The 14304-nt window shown below is 42.8% G+C and overlaps 1 protein-coding gene across 3 annotated transcripts in view; it reads right to left on the bottom strand.

Annotated features, from left to right (window-relative positions):
* gria1b (glutamate receptor, ionotropic, AMPA 1b) overlaps window positions 1-14304 on the bottom strand; it is a 78374-nt gene that overhangs the window by 16589 nt on the left and 47481 nt on the right. For all 3 annotated transcript variants that reach the window (XM_060890961.1, XM_060890962.1, XM_060890963.1), the window contains exon 12: window positions 1326-1524. In XM_060890961.1, the coding sequence (XP_060746944.1) occupies window positions 1326-1524 (199 nt within the window). The remainder of the gene's footprint in view (window positions 1-1325; window positions 1525-14304) is intronic.

Here is a 14304-nt window from a genome sequence, read left to right as displayed (position 1 = left end):
CAATCAAACTCAACCCTAAAACGCTGTTCAGGTTTTTTTTTAATATATACATAAACCAAACAGGGAAAATAAGAGCTAGTTTAAGTGCTGAAGAAGTAGGTTTTCAACCGTCGTTCGAAGATAGACGTTCGGACATCTAGTGGAAGTTCATTCCACCACCTCTGTGCCAGAACAGAAAAGAGTCTTGATGTGTGTCTACCTCTTACCCTGAGAGATGGTGGGACCAGTCGAGCAGCGCTGGTAGATCTGAGGGAGTGAGGTGCAGTGCGAGGAGTGATAAGGGCTTTGAGGTAAGAGGGGGCTGGTCTATTTTTGGCTTTGTAAGCAAGCATCAGTGTTTTGAATCTGATGTGTGCAGCTACTGGAAGGCAATGGAGGGAGCGCAGCAGTGGGGTGGGGTGGTGTTGGAGAACAAGTTGCAAACAAGTCACGCAGCTGTATTTTAAATCATTTGCAGGGGACGAATTGCGTTCAGAGGTAGACGTGCCAACACAAAGCTGCAGTAGTCCAGTTTCCAAATGATAAGTGACTGAACAAGCAGCTGAGCAGCCTGTGTGGGAAAAAATGGCTGAATCCTTTTGATGTTATAGAGAAGAAACCAACATGAGGGTGTCACATTAGCAACATGCGAGGAAAAGGACAGTCGATTGTCCATGGTTACCCCAATGTTACGAACCGTGACCGAAGGCGTGATCAGATCGTTATGTATACTGTACATACTGTATTGCAAAATCCTGACCTGGTGATAAATACCTGACCTGGTGATAGGGGGCACGGTGGCTTAGTGGTTAGCACGTTCGCCTCACACCTCCAGGGTCGGGGCTCGATTCCCGCCTCCACCTTGTGTGTGTGGAGTTTGCATGTTCTCCCCGTGCCTTGGGGGTTTCCTCCAGGTACTCCGGTTTCCTCCCCCGGTCCAAAGACATGCATGGTAGGTTGATTGGCATCTCTGGAAAATTGTCCCTAGTGTGTGATTGCGTGTGTGATTGCGTGAGTGAATGAGAGTGTGTGTGTGTGTGTGTGTGTGTGCCCTGCGATGGGTTGGCACTCCGTCCAGGGTGTATCCTGCCTTGATGCCCGATGACGCCTGAGATAGGCACAGGCTCCCCGTGACCCGAGGTAGTTCGGATAAGCGGTAGAAGATGAATGAATGAATGATCAGCAGATCACATGTATGTTCGTGTTAATGTGTTTTTGTTTATGTTCAATGCATTTTGTTGCATCCCACAGGATCCCAATCTAGTCTCAGCCACATCTAATATTGTAATATTATACTGACCTAAAGCATGAAAATAAGTGTTAAATAAATGTGCTTTATTTCTCACCATGAAGAACTCTTTGGTTGATCCTCCATCCAAGGTGCCGTAGGCGATCTCTGTCTGCTTGGCCAGGTCTTCTGCGCTCTCGATGGGTGACACCATCCTCTCTACAGTCAAGAAGGCAGCCAGGTTGGCCGTGTAGGAGGAGATGATGATGAGGGTGAAGAACCACCAGACGCCTCCAACTATACGACCAGAGAGTGATCTGAAGCACGAGAAAGAACAAACTCTAGTAAGTAAAATCAAGGATCAGGGCCTGAGGTATAGAGATACATACAGTCTTGTCTTAGCAAACTGCTTTCCTGTCATAAGTACACTGATAAACCTGGACTATAGGTGTGTGAAAAGGAAGTCAGTCGTACCCTTCGGCTATACCTGAGAGTCTCTTCATTTATTTATTCGCTGTCATACGCATTAGCGTTCACACACTTCTTACACTTCATCTAAAGGTGCAAATCAGAAAACACCTGAGCAAGTCAAACAATAGATGCTGAAATGTTCAGGGAACCAGAAGAAATGGTGTCAAAACACATGTGGCCTGGTTCTGGGTTTCAAAGGAGACTTATGTCTCTTAATGAGAGAGAGAGAGAGAGAGAGAGAGAGAGAGAGAGAGAGAGAGAGAGAGAGAGAGAGAGAGAGAGAGAAAGAAAATGGGGGGATTTAAGGGGCAAAAAGACAACACACAAGGGTAAAAATAGATGAGTACATTGTTTCATGCTAAGCAGCACAGATAAGAAGGATCCTATTTAGGATTTGCCTGGACACACACATACACACACACACACACACACACACACACAGACACTCACACAAAGCTGAAATATGCCAAAAAGAAAATCCTCACCCACAGACCTAATTCCAAAGCCTTATGGCAATCATTATTCTGGAAAGATTTTCCTTTATCACTCCTCGCTTCAGGGCTTCAACCCCTCCAACACAATGCAGTGAAGGAGCAAAACGAGGCCAGACATGTGTGTGTGTGTGTGTGTGTGTGTGTGTGTGTGTGAGAGAGAGAGAGAGAGAGAGAGAGAGAGAGAAGAGAAGAGAAGGGAAGAGAAGAGAAAAGAGAAAAAGAAGAGAGGGAGCATGCCCATGTGACACTGATAACGCCAGCCAAAAGGAGGCGAAAAACAATGAGCCATAGCCTTCTTCTCCACTCTGCTGCTGACAGCTAACAGCCTCCATCCAGTCCTCACACCTCCCTCTCTCTCTCTCTCTCTCTCTCTCTCTCTCTCTCTCTCTCATTCCTGCCCTTTATTCTCAGTCTGTGTCTGCTTCTTCCTCTTTTTTCAGCTCAGCTACTGTGAGAGCACAACAAGTGCACTTGTGTCTCCATCCAAAGAAACCAATCTGTCAGTCATGCAGCATCGCCCTGCTGACGGGAACAAAATCTCGGTTGTGTTGAACAGCAGGTTTCCACAAATGACTGCAAATCTTCAATCTTCTGCAGCTTTCAGGATCCAGGCTGCAGGGGACTTCGAACTCCTGTGCCATTATAAACAGTTTAGACAATATGATGGCACTTCTACTATCAATCATTTACTCAATCAGTCAATCCATCCATCCATCCATCCTTCCATCCATCCATCCTTCCATCCATCCATCCATCAATACTATTGCAGGAAGCAAAACAAAATCATAAACTTCAGAATACAAAAACATAAAGTTTGTTCTAAATAAATAAATAAACAAACAAACAAACACTAAGAAAAGCAGACAGACAGACAGACAGGCAGACAGACAGGCAGACAGACAGACAGATAGATAGAACATTATAACAAGCAAGCAAATAAATAAATATATTATTAGAGTCATTTAAGCATCAACTGTGGCATCTCCATGGCAACGTAAACAGCAGGTTGCCAGCGCTAGTACTAGAGAATCAGAGAAGAACGGAAAGTGTTTACAATGGCACATATAGAAAGGTACGATCTTGTTGTGAGCCTGAATAAACTTAACCACTGGCTAATAAGCCACTCGTTCAGAGCTTCAGACTGACCGCAGAAGGTCTGGGCCCTTATAGCAGCTTTTTTTGTTCAAGGACCTCTGACTAACATGTAAAGCAACCAATTACAGTTCATCTTGTTCAGTGTCATGTTTAGTGGCGTGTAAATGTAAAGTCGATGTTTCTACAAAAACAGACTTCATATCATTTGGAAAATCCAGTGTTTAGCTGATCCTCATAGATCCTCATAAGCACTCATTGTCAGCTATAAACAAGATGGCTTTCTTCTTCCACGAGTGAGATAGAGAGCCATGACGGTTAAAAAACTCCACATACACACGTCTACCAAAAATCCTGTAGTGTCCAACCAATCGGATGACGACTTCCAAACACCAATGTTTCCAAATTTGCGTGCCATGTGCCTCAAACGTTCAGTCAACACTCTGTAACGTGACGTCTGATGCTCAGACCCATGAGCTACAGGCAAACTTACCAGACGCCAATATTTTCTAGAACTGCAACACATCGAGAATGACGGCTTAAAATGGCTTAAAGACATTATTGTAGTCGCACCTCTCTGCTCCATTCTGTTCGTTTCCCACTCTTGTATTAGGGAAACAAAGATGACGCAGATGACGGCATGCTGCGGCAGTTCGTTTTGGAGGTGTAATGATGACTTTGTTGACCTTTTACGAACATCATTTTGCTCATAACACTGTTATATGACACTGATGTTGTGAACCACAATCGAAGTTTTTGGAAACCCACAGTAAGTGAAAATGTGAAGTGATAGAAATGCTAGCTAGGTGCAGTTTGGCTGATTGGATAAGAAGTTGATTGTTTTTGCTGTTGTCTGATCAACAACCCAGATCCTTAACCACTTGAGCGACCACACATGTAGCCTATGTAGGTATTTTGTACATAGGCAACACAAACATACCAACATGAATACCGATATCAACAAAAAAAGACTTTATTAGCATGAGAAATTACATCACAACGCAGTCCTGGATCTTCTCTACACGATCTGTTCTACTCATCTTTGAATGGCTTCAGAGTCTTTAAAACCCAAGCATGTGCGTATAAAACATACAGGGTCGAATCCGTCTAAGTGATGGACCAACAAGCTTCAGAAACAGTGACGACGCATGTCTTACTTCTCAGCATCATGTTCTGCACCATCACTTTTGCTTCCTTCTTTAAGGAATAAAAAAAAAAAAAAGGTCAGCTTCATTTGGTTGCCAGAACCATGACAATCCCCACAACAAACTGTCAAAAATGATCACTGCTTAAAATGAATTTATTGTTTGTGTTTTCATGCAGAAATTTCTAAGGTGCCTGGTCCTGGCTGAATCACGTATCGAGCGAATACCAGGAAAAAGAACGTATGAATCATGTATGAATCAAACATATGAATCAAATCTATGGAGCAAATATTAGGAAAAGAATAAACGAATCACGTATGAATGTGAGAATCAAACCTACGGAGCGAAAAGAACTAATGAATCACATATGAATCAAACGTATGGAGCGAATATGAGGAAAAGAACGTACATTATGACTCATGTATGAATCAAACGTATGGAGCGAATATTAGGAATCCAGGGAAATCATTGGGACAGGGTTTTCAGCACCTGATATGCTGATCTATCTGACACATACACTACAACGTGTCATTGCTCCCATGGCTCGGTTAAACTCGGCATATCTCACCGCTTAAACCCTCTAATGAATCACTGTAATTAATTAATGGAGTAATCCTTAGAATATGGGTCACTGCGATACTCTGAGCCCAAAAGCTTTTAGGTTTTTAATAAGATATACAAACTCCATGGAGACACAGTACTTCATCCTTTCAGCTCATATTCATCTCATGTACTTCAGACTCGCACTGGTGTCTTTACCGTTACGGACATCGTAAAAGCAAACACATCAAGTGCTGTGACAAGCTGTCCTCTCTGGAGAGCCGGCCGTGTTTAACAGCGCTGAACATGCCCATACTCCGATGGTGGAAGGGTCACCTCTGCATCGAGAGAGGCCCTGGGCTGTGTGTGAGTGTGTGTGTGTGTGTGTGTGTGTACAGTACGTGTGAATGGTGGTGCGTAAACAGGGTGTGAATATTTTTAAATACGCAAGCATGTGAGAAGCAGAACTGAATCAACAGTGTGTCTGTCTGGTGGGGCGTAACAAGGCCACAAAACACACAGACACACGTACGCACACACACGCACGCACACACACACAGACACACACACACAGTGGCTTAAAAAAAACTCACACACACTTAAATATGCCTACACCTAATTCTAATTTTAAGCGTACATTAGCTACCAGCAGAAAACATCGTTTCTTCCGTCCTTCTTTCCTTCCTTTCTCTTTCTTTCTTTCTTTCTTTCTTTCTTTCTTATAGTACTTTCTTTCTATTTACATTTAAAAATATCCCCTCACTGGAACCAACTAAAGGTCCTCACAAGTTTACGTCACGTAACGTCACGGACAAACATCAGCCAACACCAGCACTCCCCTGTTCACGGTCACCGGACGTTTAATGATACGTACCTGTTACTTATTGTCTATGTTTGTTTGCCTGTTTTTTCCCTGGTTTCTGTATTCAGCTATTCCTATTTTTGTGTTTTTTTTTTGTTTAAACCCTACATTTTCCTCCAATCCACTGAGTCTGCCTTGTGCGATATTCCTATCCTCATAGGCACCTCTTTAAGGACCCATTCATATTCAGGTAATGGCTTTTCTATTTTACACAGAACTGTCCTTGAAGTGACATGATCTGAAGGCTCAAAGGCTGAAAGGATCCTCTTTCTTCCAGCCCTATACATGTATACACTTTATTTGAAGAGCCTTACATGAGAAAAAAGCTCGCCGCTAATGAGTTAAGGGTTCGGGGTGTAGCTCAGACGATGAGTAGTTGACCTTAAAATGTTAGGTATGTATGTAAGTCTAATTAAACGTGTATCTTAACTGCTGTAAACGACAGGTTATGCACGTAATTTCATCTTGGGCTACGTTCACATTTTAAAAATACATTTCTTTTTCTCTGTCTGCACCAGTGAGAACGATAACGTACTTATAAGTCATGTGACCCATTCAACTCAAAACAAACAAGAAGGTGGATAACGTTGTACTGCACCGGTTGTACCTGCTATCCAGTTTGATAAAATTTGAAAAGATGTTGCTTTGGTCTTTGGTTGCTTCTGTACAACCTTCAGAGTGTTTTCCGCCTCCTCGTCCATCCCTCAGCATTGCCGCATCAACACTCAGAAAAAACTGATTTATTAGAAAAGAAACATAGGGTTTACATTTCTACATTTATTATCTCACCTCCTTACACTATTATTTATTTATTTACACCTTTGACATTTAGGAAACTCTCATACAAACCTCTCATATTAAGAGATGTGGTAGCTCAGTGGTTAAGGTGTAGGGCTGCTGATCAGAAGGTCATGGGTTCGAACCCCAGGTCCACCAAGCTGCCACTGCTGGGCCCCTGAGCAAGGCCCTTAACCCTTAGTTGCTCAGTTGTAAGTCACTCTGGATAAGGGTGTCTGCTAAATGCCGTAAATGTAAGAGCCTTGGAATTGAGGATTAGAATTAAGGGCCACCAGTGGCATATTGGTGGACCTGGGATTTGAACTCACAAGCTTCCAGTTGATCAGCAGTCCAACACTTTGACCACTACGATACCACATTTTTAAGTTAATCCTCTCCAAAACAATTAGAAAAAGGCTTCCAAATTCACTAACAACGCTCACTACATAGTATAACACTGGCATTTGAGACTCTATTATTATTAGCGCACTCACTCACTCACTCATCTTCTACCGCTTATCCAAACTACCTCGGGTCACGGGGAGCCTGTGCCTATCTCAGGCGTCATCGGGCATCAAGGCAGGATACACCCTGGACGGAGTGCCAACCCATCACAGGGCACACACAAACACTCTCATTCACTCACGCAATCACACACTACGGACAATTTTCCAGAGATGCCAATCAACCTACTGTACCATGCATGTCTTTGGACCGGGGGAGGAAACCGGAGTACCTGGAGGAAACCCCAGAGGCACGGGGAGAACATGCAAACTCCACACACACAAGGCGGAGGCTGGAATTGAACCCCCAACCCTAGAGGTGTGAGGCGAACGTTCTAACCACTAAGCCACCGTGCCCCCCCTTTATTAGCGCACTATAACTATAAAATAGATCTCGAAACAAAAAAAAAAGCAAATGCAAGAGGACAGAGATTGGTCTAGATCGCTTTAGCTTCTTAATTTTAGAAAACAACCAAGAGCCTTTTGGAAATGAACTCATTACTATAAGTCATAATGTGCTTTGTTTTTCTGTTTATATGAAAAAAAAAAAGCAATAAAAACAAACATATTTATTGAGTCATTTAGCCAAAGTTCAGCACCGACATTTTTACCCAGGCTTAAGCAGAAGATGAGGTATACTTTGCCTTTAGCAGGTTAATATACAAATAAATGCTTTTAAATGATGCAATTCGTTGTGATGGTGCACATTAGTGCACACTGCGCTGTCATGATAATGCCCACGTAATGCTTCACTGTGTGAAAATGTCAGAATAATCTAGATTAATAATGTTATGCATGCGCACATTACCATAAATCACACTGTATTGTCTTTAGTCGGAATCGATAAATCATATAAATCGAGACCTTCCCCGTCACAATGGTTCCTTGTGACTCTGACATTTAAATCTGCACCAACCGTTTTGTTTAGTGCTGAAACCATTAACATCAGGCTTAGTCCATTTGCATAATCTAATATCAGCCAGTGTGAGCTGCAAGCAAGGAGAGGAAGTAGAGACTACCACAGAGGCTTCAGCCACGTACGAAGCATTTCAGTATTTCCACAGTATTGTGTGAGAGACAGCCGCCGTCTCGTAGCCACGTGACAATGCCAACATCAGATCGCGTCAGATAAACAGCGTAAAATCCTGAAGCATGAACAGTGACGGAAAAGAAATACGAATCAATCTTTATAGAAGTCAGTCGATGAGATAATATATAGATATAGATATGGACATAATCTCCATGTGCATCAGTGTCGCGCTAGCAGAACCACGCCAGGCCGATCTGCTGCGCTAAAGACTTAGCACTAGCTTGCTAATCAGCTATACTACCTTCTCGCGACCTCGCGTTACAGCAGCTTCCAGACAAAACGACCCTGATTGCCTTCTACTCCGTTTGTCATCTGTCTCCAAAAAAAAAGATGAATGGGACGAGCTCGTTTTTTCTTTTCACCATTACACCTTTATCAGTGCAGGAGAAGAAATCCATTCACGTGTCTTATCAGATTAAACAGCTGCACAGAAAATCAGACAGAGCTAACTGAAGTAACACAGCCAGGAGGAAAGGGTCGTTCTTTTAAGATGATAAGGCCCACGTGTGCATGAGCCGACATGAATTTCCATGCGAGCGCTGAGCGTTTGAGTGGCAGCCCTGACATTTATCAAGGACAAACACTTTTGTACTTCAAATGGAGGGAACCGATTTCCAGAATTTCATACAAGAGATAAAATATTGATGTGTGCTTAATAGATATTTTCAAATTGCAACAATAATAATATCTAAATAAATTAATAATAAATACATAGCAAATGTGATAACTGTTGATGTTTACTCTGATTTGTGTAAAAAAATTACCATCAGAGTTTGATACTATGAATTATTATTACTGGCATCATTATTTAGATGTGTGTATGTGTGTGTGTGTGTGTGTGTGTTCCTTGCAATAGGTTGGAAGGTCCCATTGGATATGACTCAGTGTGAGATACATTTTATAGAAAATGAATGAATCGATAGATAGATAGATGAATGAATGGATAAATGGATGGATAGATGAATGGCTGGATCGATGGATGGATAAGCAGACAGCTGGATATATGAATAAATAGATGAGTGGATGGATGGATGGATGGATGGATGGACAAACAGCTGGATAGATGAATAAATAGATGAGTGGATGGATGGATGGATGGATGGATGGATGGATTGAAGGATGGACAGCTATATAGATGAATAAATAGATGAGTGGATAGATAGATGGATGGATAAATGGATGAATAGATGAATGAGTGGATGGAAAAATTCCCTCAAGTGCTTTGAACTCTCCTATATTAACTGACTCTACCTTCAAGCCCCGCCCCCTTTTCCTATCTCACATGCTTATGACTGCACTTGAAAAGCATTAACGTTTTGAGTTCATTAATGAAATAAGATCTGTGTTCACTCTGTGTAGTCAGTTTAGTAAGTGATGTCACAGAATATTTCAGGCCACAATGATCCAGAACAACGTATAAACATGATATAAATATAATATACTATATATAATACATTTGTTTGGTTTCCTTGCTCTCCTGTTCTCCATCACTCAGGTGTATTCAAACACGTCACAGCAGTGAGAAAAGCCAAATAACGTTTAAGAGGATTATATCACAAAATATACTCACAAGTTCTTGTATCTGGCTGAGTTTTAGCGATGGCCACCGCCAGCAAGCAGCTCCTGACCACACAGCTGTTAATCATGATCTTAATCACCTAGCTCTATCTCCTAGCTCTGCTCTACTCTCCTTAAACCTGAAACAGTGGAAATGCTTGTCTGCGTGTCTTCGGTTATGGATAATTAAACTGTTTAGCAATTTTTTATTCTATTTTGCAGGAATAGAAAACTCAGTTGCCATGGAGTGGATAAAAACCAGTTCCAAGTGCGGGGATAACAAAAAAACACGCACTCACACACTCACTACCGCTTATCCGAACTACCTCGGGTCACGGGGAGCCTGTGCCTATCTCAGGCGTCATCGGGCATCAAGGCAGGATACACCCTGGACGGAGTGCCAACCCATCACAGGGCACACACACACACTCTCATTCACTCACACAATCACACACTACGGGCAATTTTCCAGAGATGCCAATCAAACTACCATGCATGTCTTTGGACCGGCGGAGGAAACCGGAGTACCCGGAGGAAACCCCCGAGGCACGGGGAGAACATGCAAACTCCACACACACAAGGCGGATGCGGGAATCGATCCCCCAACCCTGGAGGTGTGAGGCGAACGTGCTAACCACTAAGCCACCGTGCCCCCCAAAACAAACACAGTTTCTTAACAAAATAACATCAACAGGGCAGTTGCCTACACCAACTATGCTGCAGTGTAAACAACATAACACAGACAACCCAAAGACGAAGAAAAGATGAGGACTCCGTGAAGCCCCATAGAAAGCAGCTAAAATAAATAGGTAGGGTAATTAACAGCCCACGGGACCTGGTGAGTACAGAAAAACAAAGACACGTGACACTAAACATGCTGCCGTATCGCCCCCTATTGTTCTGGCAGGGAATGTCCAAGCATGACCATGACAATACTGACAGTACAAGCCTGCACAACTGCTTCAAATCTATCAGGACCTTCTTACCTAACAGGAGGTGCAGTGAAGCAGCATTTAGCTTCCAATTCTCATCCACAGGATCTTACATATTTAAAGTAAAACCTCACTCACTGTTGAGTATATAAGCTATTATTTCTGAAGATTTTTTATATTGTTAGACTGAGCTGTGGTTTAAACATTAGTGCCTACAATGACCGTCACACAAAGCACCACCGGAATTCAAACAAATACGGTTTCAAATAATCTGGCTTCATGCTAATAGCAGCGTTCACACTATTGTGCTGTTGCATGTACCACATACTGGCCTGATTTTAGTTTAGTAATTTTATTGAATATTCTCCTAAATGTACGACACTGCGGCACCTAACGTTTGCTGAACTGAACGCAGTGTGTGGACTGGAACAAAGGTGTGTTTATAAAGAGCATTAAATTGTATATACAGAATTAAACACAGGTGAAAATGACGGTGACTGAGCGCAGGAGTACGGGAGGTTGAGTCGGAGGCGGACACGTTCGTGAGCAGTGCTGAAACAGAGTTTGTGACGTGACAGGAACTTTGCACGTGTTCTTAAATATAATATGATGGACAACGTTTTCATGAGGTTCATTTTCCGGAGCTTGTGCAGACACCGGGACAATATAGCGATTCGGTGCCTTATTTTGAGTTTATACTCTCAAGCCTTTAATATGCGCTATACTTGATATCCAACTACACATGTTCATTCATTCATTCATTCATTCATCTTCTACCGCTTATCCGAACTACCTCGGGTCACAGGGAGCCTGTGCCTATCTCATTCACTCATGCAATAACACACTAGGGACAATTTTCAAGAGATGCCATTCAACCTACCATGCATGTCTTTGGACCGGGGGAGGAAACCCGAGTACCCGGAGGAAACCCCCGAGGCACGGGGAGAACATGCAAACTCCACACACACAAGGTGGAGGCGGGAATCGAACCCCGACCCTGGAGGTGTGAGGCAAACGTGCTAACCACTAAGCCACCGTGGCCCCCCTACACATATTCAATTCAATTCAAATTTACTTGTATAGTGCTTTTAACAATGCACACTGTCTCAAAGCAACTTTATAGAGCATGGTACAAAAAGTTAGACTTATATTATTAGTCTTATAATGAAATGTGTTTGTGTTTATCCCCAATGAACAAGCCTGATGAGATTGAGGTGACTGTGGTGGGGAAAAACTCCCTTAGATGGAAGAGGAAGAAACCTTGAAGAGGAACCAGACTCAAAAAAGAACCTCATCCTCATTTGGGTGATGTGGGGAATTTCAGTTTCGACAAGTTTCACTCTTTTTCCAAACGACTTCTGACTTCTCCCGAGCTGAATTTTTTCACTACTAAAATCTCCCACCCTTTTCCCTGTTCCTCGTCTTTCTTTTCCCTTGACGTAATTCGTGCAAAGATTCTCAGTAAAATCACCCTCGGCGCGCATAATCCGTCTGATTCTGCATGCAAATTAGAGCTCTTTATTTTGGATCTTAGGAAATCAGGGCTCTAGAGTGTTGATGACTCCATACATACAATGTTCTAGTGATTGAACTGTAAAAACAACACAACAGACTGGCAGAATATGTAGAGAGCCTGATTTAGTATATTCATAAGCAGCTGCAAATCATCCTCTCAGACCACTGCCGAGAGCTGAGATTTTCATTAGGAAAAAAAAAAGCCCTGAAGGACTGAAAAGATGATTCATGTCACGCTGCTGTATTTTCTCTCATTCCCTCAGATTTACCTGATATAACACACGTCTCAGTGGGTCACATGGGGCCGGAGCACAGCCCGTCCTTCTCCCTGTGCTCCTGTGTGTAATTGCCCGATAAGAGCAGATCAATGGCTTCTGTGAAGATTTTCATAAGGACCTTCTGCTTGGCAACGAGTCTGACCTTAATTAGCCAGTCAGAGACGGACAGTGGAAACGTCTTCTGCAGCTGTTGAGCGAGGAGAACGACGGCAGCCCGAGTCTCTGACTGAGAGCGGAATCTAATTTGAGTCGAGGCAGCTCTTCCCTCAAGCCAAGGATATATTTATATGTCGTATCTAAATGTCAAACGACAGTTGAGGAGCCGCAACTTCCAGAGGCTCGGAGACCATCTCGGGTATAATGAGGGGAAGAGAACAGACAATGGCACGATGCAGCAGCCACACAACACGCTAATGCTCTCCATAATGACTAACGGCAAGAGAAAATAGTACGACAAGTGTCAGTTCAGACGAAGGAAAGAGACAGCTTCGGTTCAAGAGAGTGGGAAATGAAAGGTCAGGGAATACATAGCTGCAGCAAGACGCACACCGTTATACAGAACTGGGTCAGAACTGACATCTCACCACAGACCATGACACGAATTCATACCATAAAAAAACAACCCAAAATAAAACACTACAGCTTAAACCTACAGCAAATCAGATTGGATTTGTTTCACAAGGTGGTGTGAGGTAACGTAACGATTACCAGAATATCGCTGTGAACGTCTCGTCGTGTCCGATTTTTTTTAGACTGTGTGCGCGCAAAGCTGGATAGATTTAACCAGACTGACATGATGTCAGGGGCACGGTGGCTTAGTGGTTAGCACGTTCGCCTCACACCTCCAGGGTCGGGGTTCGATTCCCGCCTCTACCTTGTGTGTGTGGGGTTTGCATGTTCTCCCCGTGCCTTGGGGGTTTCCTCCGGGTACTCCGGTTTCCTCCCCCGGTCCAAAGACATGCATGGTAGGTTGATTGGCATCTGGAAAATTGTCCCTAGTGTGTGATTGCGTGAGTGAATGAGAGTGTGTGTGTGTGTCCTGCGATGGGTTGGCACTCCGTCCAGGGTGTATCCTGCCTTGATGCCCGATGACGCCTGAGATAGGCACAGGCTCCCCGTGACCCGAGGTAGTTCGGATAAGCGGTAGAAGATGAATGAATGAATGACATGATGTCATGATGGTAAAGATTCGATATCTTGCTAAACGTATTCAGGAAAAACAAAAAAAGAGTAGAACAATAAAATACCGTGGTACTGAGTTCCTAGCACAAGTACTGTATAACTCTATTTCCCAGAATCTAAAAAAATAAAATAAATAAGTTTTTCCCGGTTTGTTTGTGTCTATGTTCAGTATTGAATGTCTTTATCACGTCTCGCTCCACAGCGGTGATTAATAAGAAGCTCAAATGAAAGTAGACACTCAGGACTTTTAGAATTTGTAGTGTTTTATAAGTATTTTTGTTTTTTATCTAGAGGCAATAGATTCATAGAAAAGTTCCAAAAAAAACAAATACTGATATTTTTTTTTCCTCACAAATGTAAATGTTGATATCGAACCCATTTCTGCTCTCTGAGACGCTTCAAGTGTTTGTTCATAAGAAGCTCAAAATTTACCTTCAACCTCAAAAAAATTCTATGTAAAGTTCTCAACAGAGGGAAAAAAACACACGTCTAAAACACACTGAAAGCCGACATGAGTCCTGACTCATTTTATATAAGACTCACAGCCAAAAAATCATCCATTTTGACTGAAAATACAGATTGAAAATGTCCCATAAGTCGATTTCGATTCCACCGACAAACTCAAATGCCAGCTCTGTGATTTCAGTCTGAATGAGTCG

The sequence above is a fragment of the Tachysurus vachellii genome, chromosome 17 (genome assembly GCF_030014155.1).
Source record: "Tachysurus vachellii isolate PV-2020 chromosome 17, HZAU_Pvac_v1, whole genome shotgun sequence".
Lineage (NCBI taxonomy): Eukaryota > Metazoa > Chordata > Actinopteri > Siluriformes > Bagridae > Tachysurus > Tachysurus vachellii.
The sequence above is the reverse complement of the archived record's forward strand: the minus strand, read 5'-3'. Positions and strand labels throughout refer to the sequence as shown.